The sequence below is a fragment of the Ambystoma mexicanum genome, chromosome 5p (assembly GCF_040938575.1).
Source record: "Ambystoma mexicanum isolate Mex_15411 chromosome 5p, UKY_AmexF1_1, whole genome shotgun sequence".
In the NCBI taxonomy this organism is placed as follows: domain Eukaryota; kingdom Metazoa; phylum Chordata; class Amphibia; order Caudata; family Ambystomatidae; genus Ambystoma; species Ambystoma mexicanum.
Window position 1 is genome coordinate 1,145,571,419 of NC_090930.1, and position 19,768 is coordinate 1,145,591,186.

At 45.1% G+C, this 19,768-nt stretch overlaps 1 protein-coding gene across 2 annotated transcripts in view; it reads right to left on the reverse strand.

Moving 5' to 3' along the window:
• DROSHA (drosha ribonuclease III) overlaps positions 1-19,768 on the reverse strand; it is a 1,388,683-nt gene that overhangs the window by 599,761 nt on the left and 769,154 nt on the right. For both annotated transcript variants that reach the window (XM_069613610.1, XM_069613611.1), the window contains exons 8-9: positions 14,891-14,977; positions 14,722-14,808 (exon numbers count right to left, since the gene is read on the reverse strand). In XM_069613610.1, the coding sequence (XP_069469711.1) occupies positions 14,722-14,808; positions 14,891-14,977 (174 nt within the window). The remainder of the gene's footprint in view (positions 1-14,721; positions 14,809-14,890; positions 14,978-19,768) is intronic.

Consider the following 19,768-nt stretch of genomic DNA (forward strand, 5'->3'; position numbering starts at 1 on the left):
GGGGAAAACAAAACCTCTGTTTTTGAAGGATTAAGATGCAGAAAGTGGGAGGCCATCCAGTTCTTAACAGCTAAGAGGCAGTTTGAAACAGTAGAATGCAACACAGAATCGAAAGAAGAGAAAGACAGATCTGGGTGTCATCAGCAAAAAGATAAAAAGAAAAAAGAAGGGGACAGAGTAAAGAGCCTTGGGGGACACCGTAAGAAGATGGAATGAAGACGAGTGCCCAGCCCGGTGACAGAGTAGGTTCGTTGTGAAAGATATGAACAAAACCATTCAAGAACAGACCCAGAAATATCTAAAGTGGAAAGAGGAAATAAGAAGAGAGTGATCCACAGTGTCAATTGCTGCAGACAAGTCAAGAAGAATAAGAATAGAAGAAAGATGAGTGACGAGCTGAAAGAAGAGAATTGGAAACATGAAGGGCAGTTTCGGTGGAATGAGATGGGCAGAAGCTAGACTGCAAAGGTGGAAGAATTGAGTGAAGACTCAAATAACGAGTTACTAGAGTATAGTTGGCCCATTCAAGAATGTTAGAGAGAAAAGGTAGACGAGAAATAGGAAGGAAATTAGCTGGGGAAGAACGGTCAAGAGAAGATTTTTTTAGAATAGGAAGAATAGATGCATGCTTGAAAGTCGCAGGAAAACAAGAATATAGAAGAGAAGATTTCTTGAGAGTAGTAAGATAAGGAAGAAGATGGGGGCTATACTTCAGGAATAAGGACAGAAGGACACACAGTAGGATATCCACGAGCCATAAGAGAGGAAGTATCAAGATCCATAAGAGGAGAAAAATATGCGAAGGAATAAGATATTGGAGAAAAAGAAAAAGGAGCATAGGCAGAAAAGGAGGGAGTAAAAGCAAGTCGGACATTGTAAAACGTATGAAGTGGTCGTGTGTGTGTGTGTGTGTCTGCCTAATTTCACTTTTCAGGGTAAGCATGAACTTTGCATCTTTGTTCACGCGAACACCCATTTAAAGATTGTATCTGCAGTTGGAGAGCAAGCATTGCCCAAGTATTCCCCTATTAAGACTGAAAGCAGCCTTTATCAAAGCCAGAAAACAATCTAATACTGTGAGCCCAATAGAAGTTCAACTTTGCCTAAGGCAATTGTGCAATCATTACCTACAGCCAAAAGATGGCACCAAGACATCTGGGTAATTATTTTGGCTAACAGTTGGCAGAGATGTGAAGGCAACGTTGGGGAAGGGAGACGTGCTGCTTATAAATGTTATTTGAAGTTGACACAACCTATGCTGCCAAAGACTGTAAGAGAAAGAGAGAAGTGGGTCCTAAAGGCAAACTCTGGTTGTTGCGGCAGATAGATAAGAGAGGCAAAGAGGCTGTCCCTTTTGAAGAGATATTCAGAGAAAGAGTGCCTTGCCTATTTGAAGTTGTTGAAGCACCTTAATATCTTTTCAGAACTAAAGCCTGTTTTGTGTCACTAAGTACTGAAGCTGTTTCAGCTAGCATCCACTGGCGTCCTGCAATAAGATACCAGTAACAAAGTGGCAGACAGGAGCATTCCTGCTGTTCTAGTAAATTCACCCATGGCGTCCAAGTCACAAAAGAACAAGTCTAAACAGCTGACATTGGATACCTTTACCAAATCCACAAACTTGCTGAACAACGCAGCATCAGAGGCCCTATCCTCACATGGAGAACAAAATTGCGGTAAAGGAGACCAACAGGTCCTAGATGCCATAGCGAACCTGCAGATGGCTTTGGAATCCAGAATGGACACCATTAGCCTGGACATGAACCTTCTAAGGCAAGATGTTTGGGTGCTCTCGGAGCGCACGGGAGGGAACACTAGAAAAGGAGGTAGCAGCGAATGCAGCCGGCCTAAAGGACACCTCCAGGGACATGTCAATATTCCAACAGCAAGTGCAGAATCTTGAGGGTAGAGTTGAAGATGCAATAATGTGAGAATTATCGGACTGCCTGAAGGGGAGGGGGGCACAAACCCCACTAACTTTGTTGAAAGTATATTACAAGAAATTGGCCCGGGCCCCTCACGCAAGGCTTTAAAGTGGAAAGGGCGGACAGGTCCCAGATGAAGAAACCGCCTCTGGGTGCCCCACCAAGGCCCATAATAGCCAGCACATTCAATTATAAGGATAGAGAAAGGATCCTTGAGCATTTCCGGAAAGGTGGCACAATACAGCGAGCATCAGCAAACATAACAGCATACCCAGATTAAACCCTGCAGGTGCAATAACAGAGAATGCATTTCACATCTGTCAAGAGAAGGATGCTGTCATGATTCCTGCCCCTCATGTCCCCAGCCCTCCAAGATGTCAGGCTGGAGCCAGGCCACGATCACCTACATGGCCCTCAAGGGCCTCTCCATCCCTCCAAAAACCCACTTGGAGTCAGACTTGGCGCTTGTGGCACCAGACTCACTCACTCCCATAGGATAACATTGGGGATTGGACTTGTAGTGCATTGATGGGGACAAGATGGGTGCCCCCACATATTTCGGTTCCCAGAACTGCATGTGCGGTCTAGTCTTTTGGGTGTAGTTCAGCCCAGAAACACCTGGGATATCCAGAGACTATTTAAGCCACACCCAGGCTGAGAAAAATGCTTTGCGTTTTCTGCACCTGCAGTGTGACACTCACCGTGTTCGGATCGGTCTCCAGTAGGCCTGCATCTTTCTTGTGCGCTCAGCTCCTGCAAGACCACCACCACCGTTAGGAACAGCCTTACCTTGCGGCGCTTCTGCCCATCATTCATCACTCCTTCTGTTCTGCGGGCATCTTCAGCGGTGTCATTCCCATCCCGGCATGTCGCGTCCTAAGGAAAAGGGAAAAGAACAGAAAAAAGGCATTAGTAAGCATTCTGCAAATCTTCGCTTATTTTTAAATACTGTACGAGCTACAAACGCTTACCTGAATCCAAGCCGCTCTGGGGGAACTCTGTCTCCGGATCTTCACATCCATATGCAAGAGGGAAAAGACACTCCAGGTTAGTGTGGAAACATCTAGAGGCGCTGCATAACGCGCTTACCCACCGCATTTGTTCTTCATAACCGGCATCCACGCTGAAAACGTTGCGGCACCTAAAAGACACAGAAAAAGAACTCAGTTCAATGCAAATACGAAAGGGGTGCATCGCGCTCTCACTCACCTTCAACGCTACTCATCTCAGCAGCACGTCACCATCATCTAAGGAAGGAAAGGAACGAAGTTAGAGAACTGTTTAAAAGACTCATTATACTTACCTGTCGGACTCTTGCCAGTGAAGTAACTAGGCAGCAACGAGCCTGCATCAATCAACGCGCCCCTGCGCTGAAAGCAGGATGGAGAGCACACTATCCAAGAAAACAAGGTGAGCTGTGGATCAAAGGGAAGGGTTGGATCCCAGGGAAGAAGGGGGTTCAAGCACACAGAGCCAATAGGGAGTTAAACTCTACCAATCCTGTGTTTCAGGCACAGTCTCCAGTCGAATAGCCTCCAGGGACGGGTTTGAGGTCGTAAGAGGTCAGAACAGGCTGAGTGACATCCCCGTGGATACCAGGTGAGCGTTGCAGATGCGTGGAGCGAACTTGAAGTACATGTTACTGTATCCGGCAAGACTGATGGTGTTCAATAAAGGCAGAACCATCTTTTTTGACAACCTGGAGGACGCTCACACATGGATGGACACTGAGAACTTGCCATCTGAAGAGGTCCAACAGATAGGTGGGGGAGACAAGTTGATAATCCAGCGGAAGACCGCTGGGGCGAAGCCAGGGTACCGGCAGATTGCAAGAGACAAGGACCTTGTGCACAGAGTACAGGCACCAATACCCAAGCACAACAGGAGCCAGCAATGCGCACACCGTCTGAAGCGTACTGCAGGAAGCGACCTTCCCCAAAGTGTGGATTTGTTTTTCGGATACTGGTTGCCGAGTATACACCTGCCGCACCCCAACCCCCAGGACAAGCAACAGGGGTAGGGGAAGAGATGCTGGGATGCCTGAGCACAAGGTATTGAGCTGGGCAATTGTTGGGGAGGGGGTGGGTAAGGGAGTAGGGGTAGTTAGAAGGGAGTTAGCCTATAGAACCACGAAAGGGATATGTGATAGATGCATCCGACTGTTGAGGTCTGAAAAATTGCTTGTATGGGATACGGGACCTTAAGATAGCCACATGAAATGTTAGAGGGCTCAATAGTTATTTTAAACGTAATAGAATTGTGTCATATTTGAGACGCCAGAAGATTGACATTGCACTCCTTAAAGAGACACCTCACTAAGGACGGACAAGCTGCACTTTCTAGGAAATGGAATGGCACAATCCTAGGCTCGCCGTATTCAGCGTTTGCAAGAGGGGTTCTGATATGGGTGTCACCGTCCGTACCATTTAAAGTACTGAAGACTTTCGGGGATGATGAAGGCAGGATGATTATTATCCAAGGGTTTGTGGAACAGAGAGCAGTATGGATCATTAATACTTATGCACCAAATCATGATACTACAACCTATTTCTGTTCATCATACCCCGAGATTGGTAAACACAGGGACAATACAGATATATGGGGTGGTGACTTTAATTGCACGCTGAACCCCAAGGTAGACAGATCAGAAGATAAGTTAACACACCCAGGACCGCCGGCTAACGCCTTGAATGTGTTGTTGCAAGCATTCAAATTGACCGATGTATGGCAAGCCCTACACCTGCACTCCCGAGGATATACGCATTATACTGCCCCCAAGGACCTAAACACTAGATTGAACTATGTAGTCACAGGAGAAGAGACACAGAATTTAAAGTGGCAGAATACAGGGCTTGGGTGCCGTCGGATCATGCACCCTTAATAGTTACATGGCAAACTCACCCCCCCCTAGAGTGCGCATCCCGACCTGGAAGCTAAGAAGTGAGTCCCTCAGGGATGTGGTGTTCCGGCAACAGTTGTGGGAGGGGGTGAAGGACTACTTTAGGAACAATACAGGAAGTATCGACTCAGCCGGCACTTTGTGGGAAGCCTTTAAGGTGGTGACCAGGGGAACAGCTATAGCCAAGGCTAAAGGTATGCAAGCAGTGATATTAAACGATTTAGGTAAAGCTGAAACTAAAAAAGAGGCCACAGACCGCTCAGGAGATTTGTCCAGCGATAGGGCCCAAGAAATAGCCTGACTACAGCAGAAATGCCTGGTACATTGGGAGATATTAGGCAAGCTGAACCGCAGGAAATATGCAGAGAGAACACACTGAGGGTGATAAGCCGGGACGCTTGTTGGCTTGGCTGTACAGAAGAGAGACCAAACGAGAATTGTTACGGGAGATTGTGGGAAGGCATTGGGGAGGAATGTTTAACGCAAGAAGGTATTAATGAGTGCTTTTATAATTATTATAAGGAATTATATACAGAACGCCTCGGCGGATTTGTCAGAAATAGATGAAGCTCTGGCACAGATAGATCTCCCCAAGCAAGACTCAGACAATAGGCGTCAAGCCCCCATAACGATAGATGAGATGGAAGCCACAATAAAGAGTTGCCGACTGGTAAAGCCCCAGGGGCGGACGGATTACCTAGCGAATGTTACAAGGAATTAATAGTGGACGTGGTGCCCCCCTTGCTAGCCATGTTGAACGAAGCTCTTGACACAGGTGCGCTGCTGGCATAGCTCAGAGAGTATATTATAGTGCCACTATTAATGGCGAATAAGCCTGAAACAGACTGTAGATCGTACAGACCTCTCTCATTGCTCAACCAAGATGGGAAAATCCTCACGGCCTTGGTGGCTAACAGGCTTAAGCCAGTAATATCTAAACTTATACACTCGGACCAGACGGGCTACGTACCAGGCATTACGTGTAATTGTAGAAAACTGCACCATGTCAGAGAGTATGCACAGAAGCACACATCGATGCGCAGTAGCTGCACTCGACACAGTAAAAGCATTCGACTCGGTTAGATGGCCATGGCTAACGGCAGTGCTGCGCAGATTCGGCATGAGGCCAATTTACATAAAATGCACCCGGCTGCTGTAAAGCAGCCGTCAAGCGAGAGTCAAGATAGGAGCCCACATTTAGGAGCAATGGCAGTTGGAGAAAGGTACCACACTAGGCTGCCCGTTGTCTCCTATGCTGTTTATACTGGCCTTGGAACTGCTGGCAGAGAGCCTTAGGAAAGAATATCATGAAGCAGGCATAGTTATACAGGGCAACGTTCATTTAATCTCGCTAAATGCAGACGATATGCTTTTGTACTTATAACACCCAGAAACTAACAGTATATTTTGGATGTGTTGGAGAGGTACGCAGATCCATCAGGCATTATGATGAATGCACAGAAATCATGCTTGTTCCCCTTAGAAACATACACGTGGACTCCTCTTAGTGCTCTGCCAACACTTCAGGTGAAGTGGGAGTCAACTCATTCAGATACTTGGGAGTAGATATATTTCTATATTTCACGACCCAAGACGGAATATTTGCAGAACACACAAAGGCGGTAGACAAAGTAGAAAGGTCCATGGCTTTCTGGGTCAGATTAACGCTCTCACTGATGGGGGAGCAGCGTTATTGAAAATGGTAGTGCTGCCGAGGCTTCTGCATTTCTTCACTAATATTCCGTACAACATCCCTAAAGGCTTTTTTAGCAGGCTCGATTGTATTTGCCAAAGCTTCCTATGGCACGGCACGAGATGTAGAGTAGCATTAACAAAATTGCAAAGACCGTACGAGCAAGGTGGCATAAAGGTGCCCAATTTCGAGGCATATTTTGTGGCCAGTCAGCTGCAATTTATCACAAACTGGTTATCAGATAAGCAGTCTCAAGACACCTTGATGCTGCAGCCCTTGTGCCCCATTTTATTTGAAGGAGGTGATATGGATGGTAACACCGGGTACCCCGAAGATCTCACTGCTGTTGAAGCTGGGTGGGACGATTTGGCCCAGGGCATGTAGCTTTTTAGAGAAACAGTCACCTTATTCCATGTAGGTCCCATTAGTGACACTGAAGGAGGAGGACTCACAACTTAGACAAAGTGTGAGAAGTACTGGGATCCCATGGGAGTGGTGATGGCAGGAGACTTATTACAGGAAGGCAAACCGATGTACTAACCTGAGAAATAGGCATACATGCAGGACAATATATGAGACACGCTTCACTCCTCACAAGATTAAAGCAGAAGTGGCCGGGGATGGACGAGTTGTGGCAAGAAGATCACACTAGAGAAACGTGTCATGTTTCGGAGGGAGGACATGCAGTGTCTAGGTTATACAAGTTACTAATGTCACAAAGTGGGAACTGCTGAGGCAAACCAGGTGCTGTTGGGAGGCAGACTTGCAAGAGCAAATAACAGACGCAGTCTGGGGTAGAGCACTGGCTTATCATAAAAAGCTGTCTAGAAACGCGAAGCTCCAACTAATACAACTGTATATAACGCATAGAGGATTGCTAATTTCAGCAAGGCAACAGAACAAACTTGCCCGAAATGTGGTTTGATTAATGCAGATCTGGTGCAAATGTTCTGGGCTTGCTCGGAGATCCGACGATATTGGGAAGAAAGAGCGCAGGCCTTGGCCAGGGCAGGTATAACATTGGACACGAGCACTCCGGTAGCCTGTATGCTTGGCATTTTTGTGCGACCGAAACGGGCGAGACATCTTAGCAAGCTGAAGTACTTGGCATAAATCTTGGCGAAACGAAGAATAGCAATGGGGTGCAAAGTGCACAAGAGCCCAGAAGTGCGCCTATGGTGGAGCGACCTCCAAACGTGGATGCTTGCGGAAACCTCAGTATGGCAGGAAGCAGCCCGCCGAGGCCAGGATGAACACAGTATTGACCTTGACTCCTGGAATCATATGGTGCAGGAGGTGGGGGGCCTTATTACATAGCAATACCTGAAGAGTAATAATTGTTGTGCGTAATCAACAGCAAAGGCAAACGTACATATTTATAGTCGATGTATGATGTTAGCATGAGGTCAGTGGAATAGGCTGGGAGGAGGATGGGGGAAGTTGGGGGCGTGGAACATGCAGACCCAATTGACTGGACAACGTTGTGCAATGTACATAAGAGTCTGTAAATTATGTTTTAAAATCAATAAAACAAGTTTTTTTTTAAAACAAAGTACTGAAGCTGTGGTGGTATATTTGGCTGTTAGTAGATGAGGTATTTGAAGTAGAGGGAGCACTTTAAAGCCATCCTGACACACAACTATTGTGAATCTTGTAAATAGAAACAGAACTGTTAAGTGTTGAACCCAGACGCATGCCGAGACGTCTGAAGCGGAGTTCGGGGGGGGGGGGGCGGCTGATCTTGAGGATCAGTAGGCACCGCTGAAGGTTTAGACGGGCCTGTTGGTGTTTGTTGCTACCTCTACTTATCCATCGAGGGAGCACGTGGGGTTGAGTGTTTATCCATCTGCAGTGCGGGTCTGCCCTTGATGGGTCTGAGCAACTGGGAACTGGACAGTTCCACGGGTAAGTGTATGGCCCTCTAAGGCCTCCACATCGGAGCCATGACTGCTGCTTGAATCCTTGTCACGCGAGGCGCCTGCGCCAACGGGGGAACCACTCTCAGCCTGCTGCATGGCGTAGGATGCCCACCACATCATCCGCCAATCTTTTTTTGAGCGTCCTTAGACAAAAATGTTGGCAAGACTTGCAGGATCGCTCGTCATGATCACGAGGCAGACACATGTTACGCTTTCGGTGAGGGCCCTTCCACGGATACATTCCGTTACAGGACGGACAGAACTTAAAGGGAGTCCTCTCCATAGTAGAGGTAAAGGGCGGCAGCCAGACGAGAGGGGAAAAAGAAATGCATTCTTAAAGAATCAAACCCCGGGGCCCCGCTCTCCCTACTGTATAGGCCTGAGCAGACTACACGTCACATTAGGGAAAGTGTTACAAGCACGCCCATGTCCATTACCACTAGATGTCGGACTATATGCACAGCATGTGATTCTAGGCAGATTAACAAGAATCAGAATTTATTTTTAAATAAATGACCTGATTAGGGATATTCATTCTGTGCCTGGTTCTTTATCTTCGCTCCTCTTACTTAATTAAACACTGAAGCAAGAAGCATGGATGGAAGTGGACTGAAACACCCCAGGTCCCACCTCCAGCACAGCCCACAGGAAGACAGACAGAGCATCCGATTGTATGCCCTTGTCGATTCCTATGAGCCCTGGCTCCTTGCTTCCATCCAGTGGTTATAGGGGTAGAGGTCTTGTAGGCCTCTTCTTGGGTCAGCATCCCAGATGAGAGCCTGCAATGCCTCTGCACTGCAGCCAGTAGGCAAATGTTTGTTCATGCAGAGCGCTCTTTAAATGGCATGCTGTGCATGAAAGACTGGGTGACGTATGGTGCTAAACAGAGGGCTGCCCCGCAAAGCTCATAATACAAAAAACGTCAGAAGTAATAACTGTGCAGGACTCTTTCAATGACCCAACAAAATCCTAGAACCTCAGGGGTGCTTGGAATACAAGGCTATTCCTCTTCCATTTTTTTTTTTTTTGCATTTGGTTCAAAATACATAATTCATGTAGAACCTTTACAAAATTTAAAATATTACAAATAATCATTTTACAATTACAAAAATAACTCTAATTCATTCTCAATGTGCTTACAAAAACTTGCCAATTCATATATTAGGGGTTTATGAAATCCCTGCATCATTCTGGACCACAGAACTTCAAGGCAGTCCTCAAATTCGATTTCCACGAATTTCCTCAATTTAAGTGTCCTAATATTCTTAAAATGCGGACAATACAATATAAGATGTTTCAACGTTTCATAAGATTCATTACATTCAACAAATCGACATCCCACACAATTATTTGATTTATTCGTTTCCCAGTTCTTAATTCGTTTCCTTGTGTGATATAGGTTTAATCTAAAGCGAATATATACCTTTCGGATATTTTCACAAGGGAATAACAAAACATGATCATAACGTGGAATGCGCTGTTTAACATGTATGCCGTATTCCTTATACAGCGCATAGGTCTTAATTAAATCAATAGTAATACACCAATCCATTTCAAAAAGTTTTTTCTTAGCAAAACCAGGACGATATTGTATATCCTCAACAGTTATGTTTACATTGTCTAAGATTTGTTGCATTTTCAATTGATAATTAGAAAAGGATTTTGGAGTTTGAGAACCCAACATTTTATTTAAGTCGATATACAATGAATTTATTGGAAGATAATGAATCTTAACGTAATTGGACAGCTGTCTCCATTTCCAACGAGATGATAATGAAACCAGTCCCAATTCGTGTCGAATAATGGCATTTGGAATTGTCATAGGGAGAAACATTGCAGATTTTAAAAGAGAGCCCTGTAAGCTATCAAGCACGCTTGTCCTGTCACATAGACAAATATCCAATGTATACAATATGACACTTTCAATTTTTAATGTCATAAAATCTATTAGCGGGATTAAAGAGAATTTGCAATAATGACTATAAATCCTTTTCATTTGGGATAATAGTGGTTGAGTTTTATTTCTAATAATAATTGACCACGCGTTAACGGAGTTAAGGGCTGATATATAATACCCTAAATAGATAGCATTATTCACACGACAAATTTGTGTATTCAATATTTGCCATCTAAAATTTGCGCTTTTTGATTTAACTCCAAAGGTCATAATGGCAGTTTTCGCTGGGTTAGGTGTCAAATTATGAGCTTTTGCAAAATTCTCAAATAATGAGAGTTTAGTTTGAAGTCCTACCGGAGTAGGGTCAAACAAGATAATATCATCAGCGAATGCAATCCATTTCAAATGAATACTCCCCACTTTAACAGAAAACAAATCCCCCTTTTCCCAATTTTCACCGAGATCCGATAGGTATAGATTAAATAAGGTAGCCGCCAGGTTACAACCCTGTTTCACACCTATTATTGTGCATATAGGGGCAGTGGTACCACACCTTCTGGTGAGATTCTTATTCTATACGAAGTATTGGTATGCAACTTAATGATCCAATACATCAGCACAGATGGAATCCCTAACTTCAACATTTTCTTCCACAATAAATTGTGGACCACCGTGTCAAAAGCTGAACTCATATCGATCATTGCTATATAAACAGGATTAGAATTCTTTTCTTTTGCCCCAGCAATAACATGCAACATGATAAAAGCATTTAAGGTTGTACTCATGCACTTCCTAAATCCAGTTTGGTATTTCGAGTACATGTCATTCGCCCTAATTACTTTCTCCAATTCATTTAAGAGAAGGATAAAAAAGATCTTAGCCTCAGTATCAATTAGAGATATTGGACGATAATTTTTTCCTCTTCCATTTGCTGCCTGTGACCTACTTGCTGGGTCACCCTCTTCTAACCTCCCTGGTGCAGTGTAGAGCCCTACTCAATTAATGGCTGTCAGCAGAGTGCACTGTTCCTGCCACCTTCTGGGACTTTACTCTTCGTAATCCGAGACCCAAAACAGCAGCTAGCAATATCCCCAACCTGAACCTTATCTCTGCACTCAAGATTCTTAGACCATTTCCACTGCAATTGTTGCCACGAGGTGTCGGCCCCAGGTTCACAGACCCCAATGCTTTCTCCGGTCCTGTCCTCCAGGTGCAGATTGTTTTCAGTACGCTCGCGAACAGCAACCATATTACGTTTCAGAGCATGTGATTCACACTGTAATAATCAACCTTCTGAGAGAACATGGTGCTAGAACCTTGATACAGAGCACTTGTGGAGGGGGTTGTCAGATTGCACCGGTTGGTGGTTATTACTTGTGCACCTATGAAATGTAAGCTATTACATTTAGCTTGTTTCCCACGGACAGTTGTGAACTTCCTAAAGTCCCTAAAACCGCAAGAGACAAATGCACACCTGGTAAATTAACATGTGCCCATGTTTCCTTGGAGATTTTGAAGCATTTGCTGTACATTTTGTCCGATACTGTGATTTTCTGTAACACTGATACATCAATGCCATTCACGCCGGTTTGACAAAGCAAAAACAAAGAGGTGATGGCTGGAAGGTTTAGACTGAATCTGAACCACTGGCCGGTTTGAACATTCCAAGTGGATAGTATCGTACTGCATGGACCCTAGTTTAAAGGGTGAGCTTGGGCTGTCAAGACATCCGTACTTCATTTCCTGTATGGTTATGTATTGCATAGGTGTATCTGCTTGGTTGTTACATAACTACTATTCACTCAAAGTGAGCATTTAAAGGTTGTATTTTCTTCTACTATACAGGTTTGTTGCCACTAGTTTTAGGAGCGAGTGGGGTCTCTCAAGACCCTTTTACTGTTTGTATCCACATGGTCTACTTTTCTAGTACTTATTTGAACTGTGGTTATTTGATGCAACACTTGAGTGAAATCAGACTGCTCTGCTGTGATAACAGAGTTTTGGACAAACTTGGACACCCTGTGCACTCACCAAGGATAAGTGGTGTTAAACCCTTGCTCAGAGGACTGTAGAAAAACCTCCATAACAATCGGAATGTAGCATTGCAGGCCTGACAGACGAGTGATCTAACAGAATAAAGGGCTGTAACGCCAATATAATCTACCAAAATCAGAAAAACAGGTTTAAAAAACAGGCCACCATGCAAGCTGCTACTGGAGACCAGAAAAATGGAGGGGCAGGGGGGAAAATCAGCAGGTCATCTCAACATGGCCACCAAGGAATGTGCAGCGAGCAGGCAGCAGTAGTCTTGTCTTTAATAAACATGCCGCTGGACTGGTGGGTGGTACTGTGGCAGGGCACAGCAGAGGGTGAGCCAAGAGAGGCCCATGCAGGAAGTGTAGGCCAGTGATGAGACCTGTGAGGAACTGGGGAGCTGGGGTCTGGCATGGGGGGTATTGTGGGCGGAGTCACAATACACCGGCTAATAAGTCCTGGAGGTGTGGTGTGTTGGGATCCCGGACCGCTCTGGACCACAACTCCCATGATGCTCTAGAACCCCGTGCGTAACGCATGTGCCAGTCGTGGAGACCTTGATAAGCTCCTGCCAGGCCTGTGCCACTTGCTGGTTATTTTGGTGGAATGCAGGCACGGACCGGGAAAGTCAGGAGCAGCGTGTATCTGATGGTGAGGAGCAGGACCCAGGAGGCACGGCAAGGTTCGGAGCGGGAGAATACAGAAGGTCTGCCTCCCTTTGCTCTTTGGTCATCCGCTCTGCCTGTTGGTATGCAGGAGTAGTGAGCGGCTGATTTGGCTAATCGACGTTCAACACCGGCATTGCTTCGTCTGGTGATGTTTCGGAAGGACTCCCCAGACCTCAGTTACATGAAAACTACAGCGCTTACAGTGGGGGCATTGTGCTAATAGGAAGGAGACACACAGACGGGGTGTGGGGTCTGGCCACCATGAACGTTCCAAACAACACTTTAAATGGGTAACATGAATGCTTATATGTGCACGTGTCCATGTGTAGCTATGCTTAATGCTTCCTGTTCGTACGTCCTGGCTATATTCCATTGCCAAGAACGCTTGTTGTGTAAAGGGAAGTACACATTCTTACTTATGACTGAGTGTTTGTTTTGGTAATATGCAACTGATATCAGTTCAAGGTCATGAGTGCCACAGGCTATGTTTGTTCCATGTGCTTTATCAAATGTGCTTACTGTTTGTTGCTATAACGTTACATGAGGGGGTGCTACCATGGTGTTTCACACTCTTACTTAAGAAGGGTGTGCTCAGGTGTAGGGTGTGTCCTTGATTAAGGAAGGGCACGTCACTTGTTACGGTCAGGTATACCTTAACACAACTCATGGTGTTAGGACAGAAGTGTCTATGCAAAAAGGGCCTACAAGGATAGCCCTCAGCAAGATATACTTGTTGTACGTTCTTACCCTCAATTCCTGATATCCTATCCAACCAGCGTTCCCCAAACCTCTCTTTGGTGTTTCTAAACTCCCCCTACCTATCCACAACTTTTCCCGAACCCTCTTCCACCCCGCCACCCCCGTTGGCTGCCTCAAGTTACCAGTTATTTCAAAACCAGTAACCCATGCCAAGCAAGGTGGGAGGGTCGGCTACCATTCGGCTTCCGTGGTCAGGAAGGAGTTGAGAGATACTCCTAGGGCGTGACAAGACCAAAGATCAGTGGGGGAGGGTGTGCAGAGAGCTGCAGCTGGCTTGCCAGATGGAATCCGGTGCACCAGAAGGATCCATGGCTAAACCAGCATGTATTGCCGGGAAGCCCCAGATTCTGATTGGTCGCAGGATTCCATCATTTGGTTCTGGGTGTTGATGCAGCTTAGTTCATAGCGAACCAGCGGGCAACACTGTATGCAAAGCCATCAGTGTATCCGTGGGCAATCAAAACTGCAAGCAGCCAAAGGAGAAATAAAGACGTGGCCATAGTTGAGCAACATTTTGAAGGAGAATCCACTGCAGTGACTAGTTGGACTGTGGATGGAGGAAGAAAATACAATACCTAAAAGTAGGACTTCCAGCTATTTAAAGATTCAGGTGTGGGCAGCAAGAAATTCAGGAAAGGTCTAAGAATCCATGCACAGTGCCTGTACTCAAAAGACTTCATGAAACCAATGCATTCCAGCATATCAGGATTTTCAGGCAACAAATTGTAAATAGAAACTAAGGTTGACAACTAATTTGTGAAACATTTTTCATGCATTTGCAGCAGTACATCCAACCTTCAAAAAGCAGATTTTTTTTATCTAATCAACTCACATTTAAACACGTGACTAAACGCCAAATCCTGCTCATAACCCTAATTAAGGTGATCATGGCAATATAGATTACATATATTTTTTCCCAATACTTACATTGTCCAGTGGTGCATGAGCAAACATTGAAAACCCTTCAAATATATACTCGTGGTCATCATAGACAATAACAGTTGGTCTGTCCGTCTGAAATAGGCAAGTGAGTAATTAATTGAAATTCCTACTGAAACGCATTCACAGGAACATGGATTAAGTGACACTTAATTACCAGAAAGTTTGTTGGCGGAGAAACAGTAATTCTGTAGTGATAAAGGCGACCTGCATTATTGTTCATCAGACGACAGCGTGGAATCGGCTAAAAAGAAAATGCAAAGTTAAAACTTGATCCCAAATAGACAAAGACAATCATAAAAACGATTACACCTTTCATACGATTTATATTGAATATTCCTGGCTACGTCTGGAGAGAATGCAATGCTATTGCCATGCAAAGCAGCCCACCACCAGTTTTAAGCACATGAATCTATCCTCCATCACATTTCGTTCACAAATTGGAAGGTCGATGAAAATTAATCTCATCCTCTGATGGATCTTGCTGCAATTTCTTCTCTCTCCACTCCCCTTATGATCTAGACCTGCGTTGGCGTTGCACTAAGCCATAATTTTCTTAATCCTTCTGTTTCACCTCATCCTTGCCGCCTATTCACTCTTCTTAACCAAAATGTGGGTCGCTGGGCTCCTGATCCTACAGGGAATGTCCTCCCTCTGGGCTTCAGACTTTGCTTCATACTTTTACTGTAGAATTGTTAACCTGTGCTTGTATTTCTCCCATGCGTCTCCTGCTACTTATTTACTTTCTCATGTTCAGTCCCCTCTCTAAGGGTTCCCACCTCTTGTTTCAAAGTGTCAACCCAACTGTTGACCCCTTCATTTGCCATCTTCGCTTGTCACTTTAGTATAGCCTAATTTTCTTCCTCTTCCAACTTCTACCCTCACCTGTGCACTCTCTCGGTCTCTGTTTTAAGCATGCAATATCTATGTCTATTCTTAAAAAGCATTCACTCAATACACTTCTTCCATCAAACTATTGCACTACTTCTGCTCTTCCTTTTGTTTCTAAACTTTAAATGTGTCCACTCAACTACCTTGACTGGAATTCACTCCTTTCACAGCTTCAATTTAGATTCCACCCTACTCCCTCTTCTGAAACTGGTCTCTTGTACGTTACGAATGTAATCAGTTCTCCGCACTACTTAGGACATACCTGTGGCTTTTGATACAGTGATCACTAGTCTTTACTGTTCTCTGTGCTTTGAGGATGCGTTGATCTGGGCTGTCGTATACAAGTTGGCTGGACAGATACAGTGCTCGGATGTTCGATTTGTGTTAGGAGGGGGAGTGCAATTGCCATTGTGGGTGGCTTAGTTGGTATTCGCATTATGAGTTGGAAAGTATGGTTTGCGCGTATTAGTTTAGGGAGCAGTCAGTGGAGACTCCAATGGGCACTTGGAAAATCTACCAGATGTAGCCGTGCTGATGAACTGGAGGTGGCTCACCTACTGTAAGGTAGTTGTGAGAAGTTCTGAAGCACCCTAGGGCAGCCTGGTGTGCTTGGCAGTCAACAACCCACAGCAGCTGGTTCTAAGTCACAGAGGATCAATACAGGAGAAGACATCCACGAGCAGACAGCGGTGGGGGAAAACCTACAGTGGAGAAAGAGGACAGCGGGTACTACCTCTTAACAGGAGTGGGGTATAAAGAGAGGAGCAAGGTAACTGCAGCCGGCATCTGGTAGAGAGCAGAGGGGACCCACCCCTCCCCCATTCACAGAATCACAGAGGAGGCAAACTGGGAAAGACATCCAGAAGCAGATAACAGTGGGTACTAATACACAACAATGGTGTACTGTTAGGCAGAATCCTGTGCAGTTCCCTTAGGGAGCACTACAGAAGATTAAGACTACAGTGAGAGCAATAAATCCCATTTGGTATCAGTCTGTACCATAAAGATTTAGTTGGGAGCCCTGGCTGAGCAGTCAGACTTCTCAAGAGGGAGATGAGCAGTATTCAGGGTTTACACAATAGGCCTACAGTACTATGGCACAAGGAAACACTGACCAAAGCTTTGTATTAAAAAGTAGTTATATATTTATTTTGTACACTTCTAATAAAACACATGTATCACAGTCATCAAGCAAGTTAAATTAAGTCAAAGGAAAAATATACACATTCCCAAGTTAAATTGTAGACCAAGTGAACCAGGGTGAAAACTGAGTAAAACGGCACAGTGAAAACTACACACAAGGGGTACTCTAGCAATTTCTCACAAGGGAGGGAAAACACAAGTTATTCAGAAATACTTTCTTACACACCCCAGCAACACTTCCCGGAAGTTTGCGAACCAATGTAAGCAAGGCAGTGCATCAGTATAGGCAATACTTAAATGAAAACTGAGCAAAATGGCATTACACAAGGTTTAGAAAAGGGAAGGAAAGGGTAGTTGTAAGAAATAGGTGCACCACACAGTTCTAGATGAGAATCTAAAGAAGGCATCTCTAACAAATGGAGCCAGAGTCAGTAGGCATGTGCCAGAGTCAGTGGTACAGGGCAAGGGCCCATGAGCAAAATGTTCTTGTAGCTGCAGTCAAGTCTTTGGTTAACGAATTTGAAAAGGTGGATGCAGAAGTTGAAAAGACAAAGTTTAAGAGAGAGGGGCGGCCATCCCAACAGGTAGGTAAAGGATTTAAACCACCTTTACTGCTACCGCGACAAAAGGGCGGCCTGGCGGAACAATGTACATTTAAATGAAGAAGTGGCTCCTGCGGGGGCGGTTGTTCCTGGTAGTTTCTGCAGTTCGGGTGATCCAGCAGAGGAAGAGAGGCTCTCATCATGGAGGAAGGTTCGAGTTATTGCACTACCCAGGGATGAAACCAGCCGCGGTGCTGCCGACGAATAAAAGGTACGCTCCTTTAAATCGTGGTCCGGGTGGACTGGTGCCTGGCTATCCGGCCTCCGAGTGCAGGGTACGGGAGAGTCGACCAAGGCAGGTCCAGGAATGCGATTGGCAAACTGGTTGGCCCCACCAGCTCAAGGGAAGAAGGCTCTTGCAGATGAAGATCTTCTCTCGTCGTGTGGAGAAAAGTGGTGAGACGCTGCAGCAGGGCTTCACCGGTGGTTCAGTCGTTCCAGATGTCTTTGGCTTCTCTCCCCTTCTGTTCCGTAGTTCCAGTGGCAATGTCTTGCTCTTCCAGTCCTCAGGACCCTGCTTTTATGCAAAAAGATCCCCATTCATACAGCCTAGCTGTCACTCACACAGTGGAGTAGTCTTCTTGGCGGGAGACCCTCCAGTCTATCAGGATAGAGGGCGACATGGGTTGCGGAGGCAACCTTGTCCAGGGGTCCTACTCCCCCCTCCCACACAATGGACCCACCCCAGACTCAGTGGCGCCGAAAGGAGGTCTTCTTGACTCAGTGGCGCCGAAAGGAGGTCTTCTCGGTAGAAGCCCGCCAAAAGGACGAACAAAAGATCCCCGACCTGGGTTGGGAGTTTAGAGAAAGACAAGAAAGAAGTTATTTTAAAGTTCTGGCAAATAAAAACTACCGGAGTAAAGTTAATATAAAAATAAACCAGCGGTATGTTGGAGGCTGTCAGCAAAAGTGGTAGCCTCGAACAATGGGAAAATCCCATAGGGAAATATTCACGGTCGAATATTTATGGTAGTAACCACTGCCACCAGCCAGAAACTTTGAGAGGGACTGTACGGTACCATCTCGAAAATGAACATAAGGGAAAAACTATTAACCCTTTCCAGTACCTCCATAGTAAAATGGGTTGTACTGGTTTAGTTCATAGGATTTGACTAGTAAAGTCAATTGAGACTTTACATGCCCTGGGAGACAGGAGTCAGTCCCAGGATATGGAGTCTATGTTTGGGGGTCGCTACGACACCCCTGTGTTACTGCACTGAGGGTGCTGTGTAACATGTGAATAAAGATGGTTCCTATGGAGTTGAGAAATCCCCATAGGCATTAAACACAAAAATAGCCTAAAACACACATAGCAAAAATGCCTAAGAGTGGGAAAAAGAGTCTCACTCTTAGCAGGAAAAAAGAAAGCGATCCTTCAAATCCAGCAAAGCTGCTGGGGGACTCTATAGGTAAGGGAAATTATCCATAGAATGAGAATTCTCCCTAACATGTACCACAGATGCAAAAAAGGTGATGTTGTCTGGTAGCCAAAACGGGATACATGGGCTGGATGTACTTATTTCAGTAGATCCAAGAAGTGCATCCCCCCACCAGCCCCCTCAAGCAACACACCCTGCAGCTTGGCACTGGGCCAGCAACTGTGAAAGAGCAGCTGTAATAATTGTGCCAAGTGATCGTCTTTCCTCGGATGAATTTGGCTCCACAGTGGGTGATGCAGAGCACTTTGCGACTGAGACGAAACAAGCAAGCCAACATCACACCAGTATTAACACTACTCCACTGTCTCCAGGCCAAGAAAGGAAATAAATGTCAGAGTGCTTCTGGGTTTGTCGTAGCTGCTAAAATGGATTTCTAGTTTAGCCTGGTGGACAGATTTTAGGAAGCGCCCTAGTTATAGTGAACAGAGAACTCAGAGGTTAGCCAAAACCCAATCAAGATAAGTGTGGGGAGTAGTCAAAACGAGTGTGATTGGGGCCAGGGCCCTCAAGAGTCCACACAAAATAAAACAAAAAATCTGTTCACTCAGGTAAGTATAAAATACAGTTATTTATTCTAGGTCTTCTACACTGAAACATTAAACGGGTGATCACACAATAGTCCATAATATACATATATACATTCAGCATAGGTTCACAAATGCATTGAAAGGTCAAGGTGTAGAATTGTAACATAGTTGATTCCTGATTGAACTAGTGATATGACTGCAACATTTCCATGTGGCAAGGCCAAGGAGGACCTTATCCATCTGACTGAGCGTAGGTGGATTAAGTATTTCTTGAACAAGCGTGGAATGTTATTCGTAAAGGCCAGCAGACACTTGCAAAAATGCAAAAGCGAATCAATTGTTTAAGATAAACACTTAATCACGATTGCAGAGTTTGGTGGGAAATGCTTACAAGGTGTTTAGTGGCTGTAAAAGAAATTAGAAAGAGTTGGTT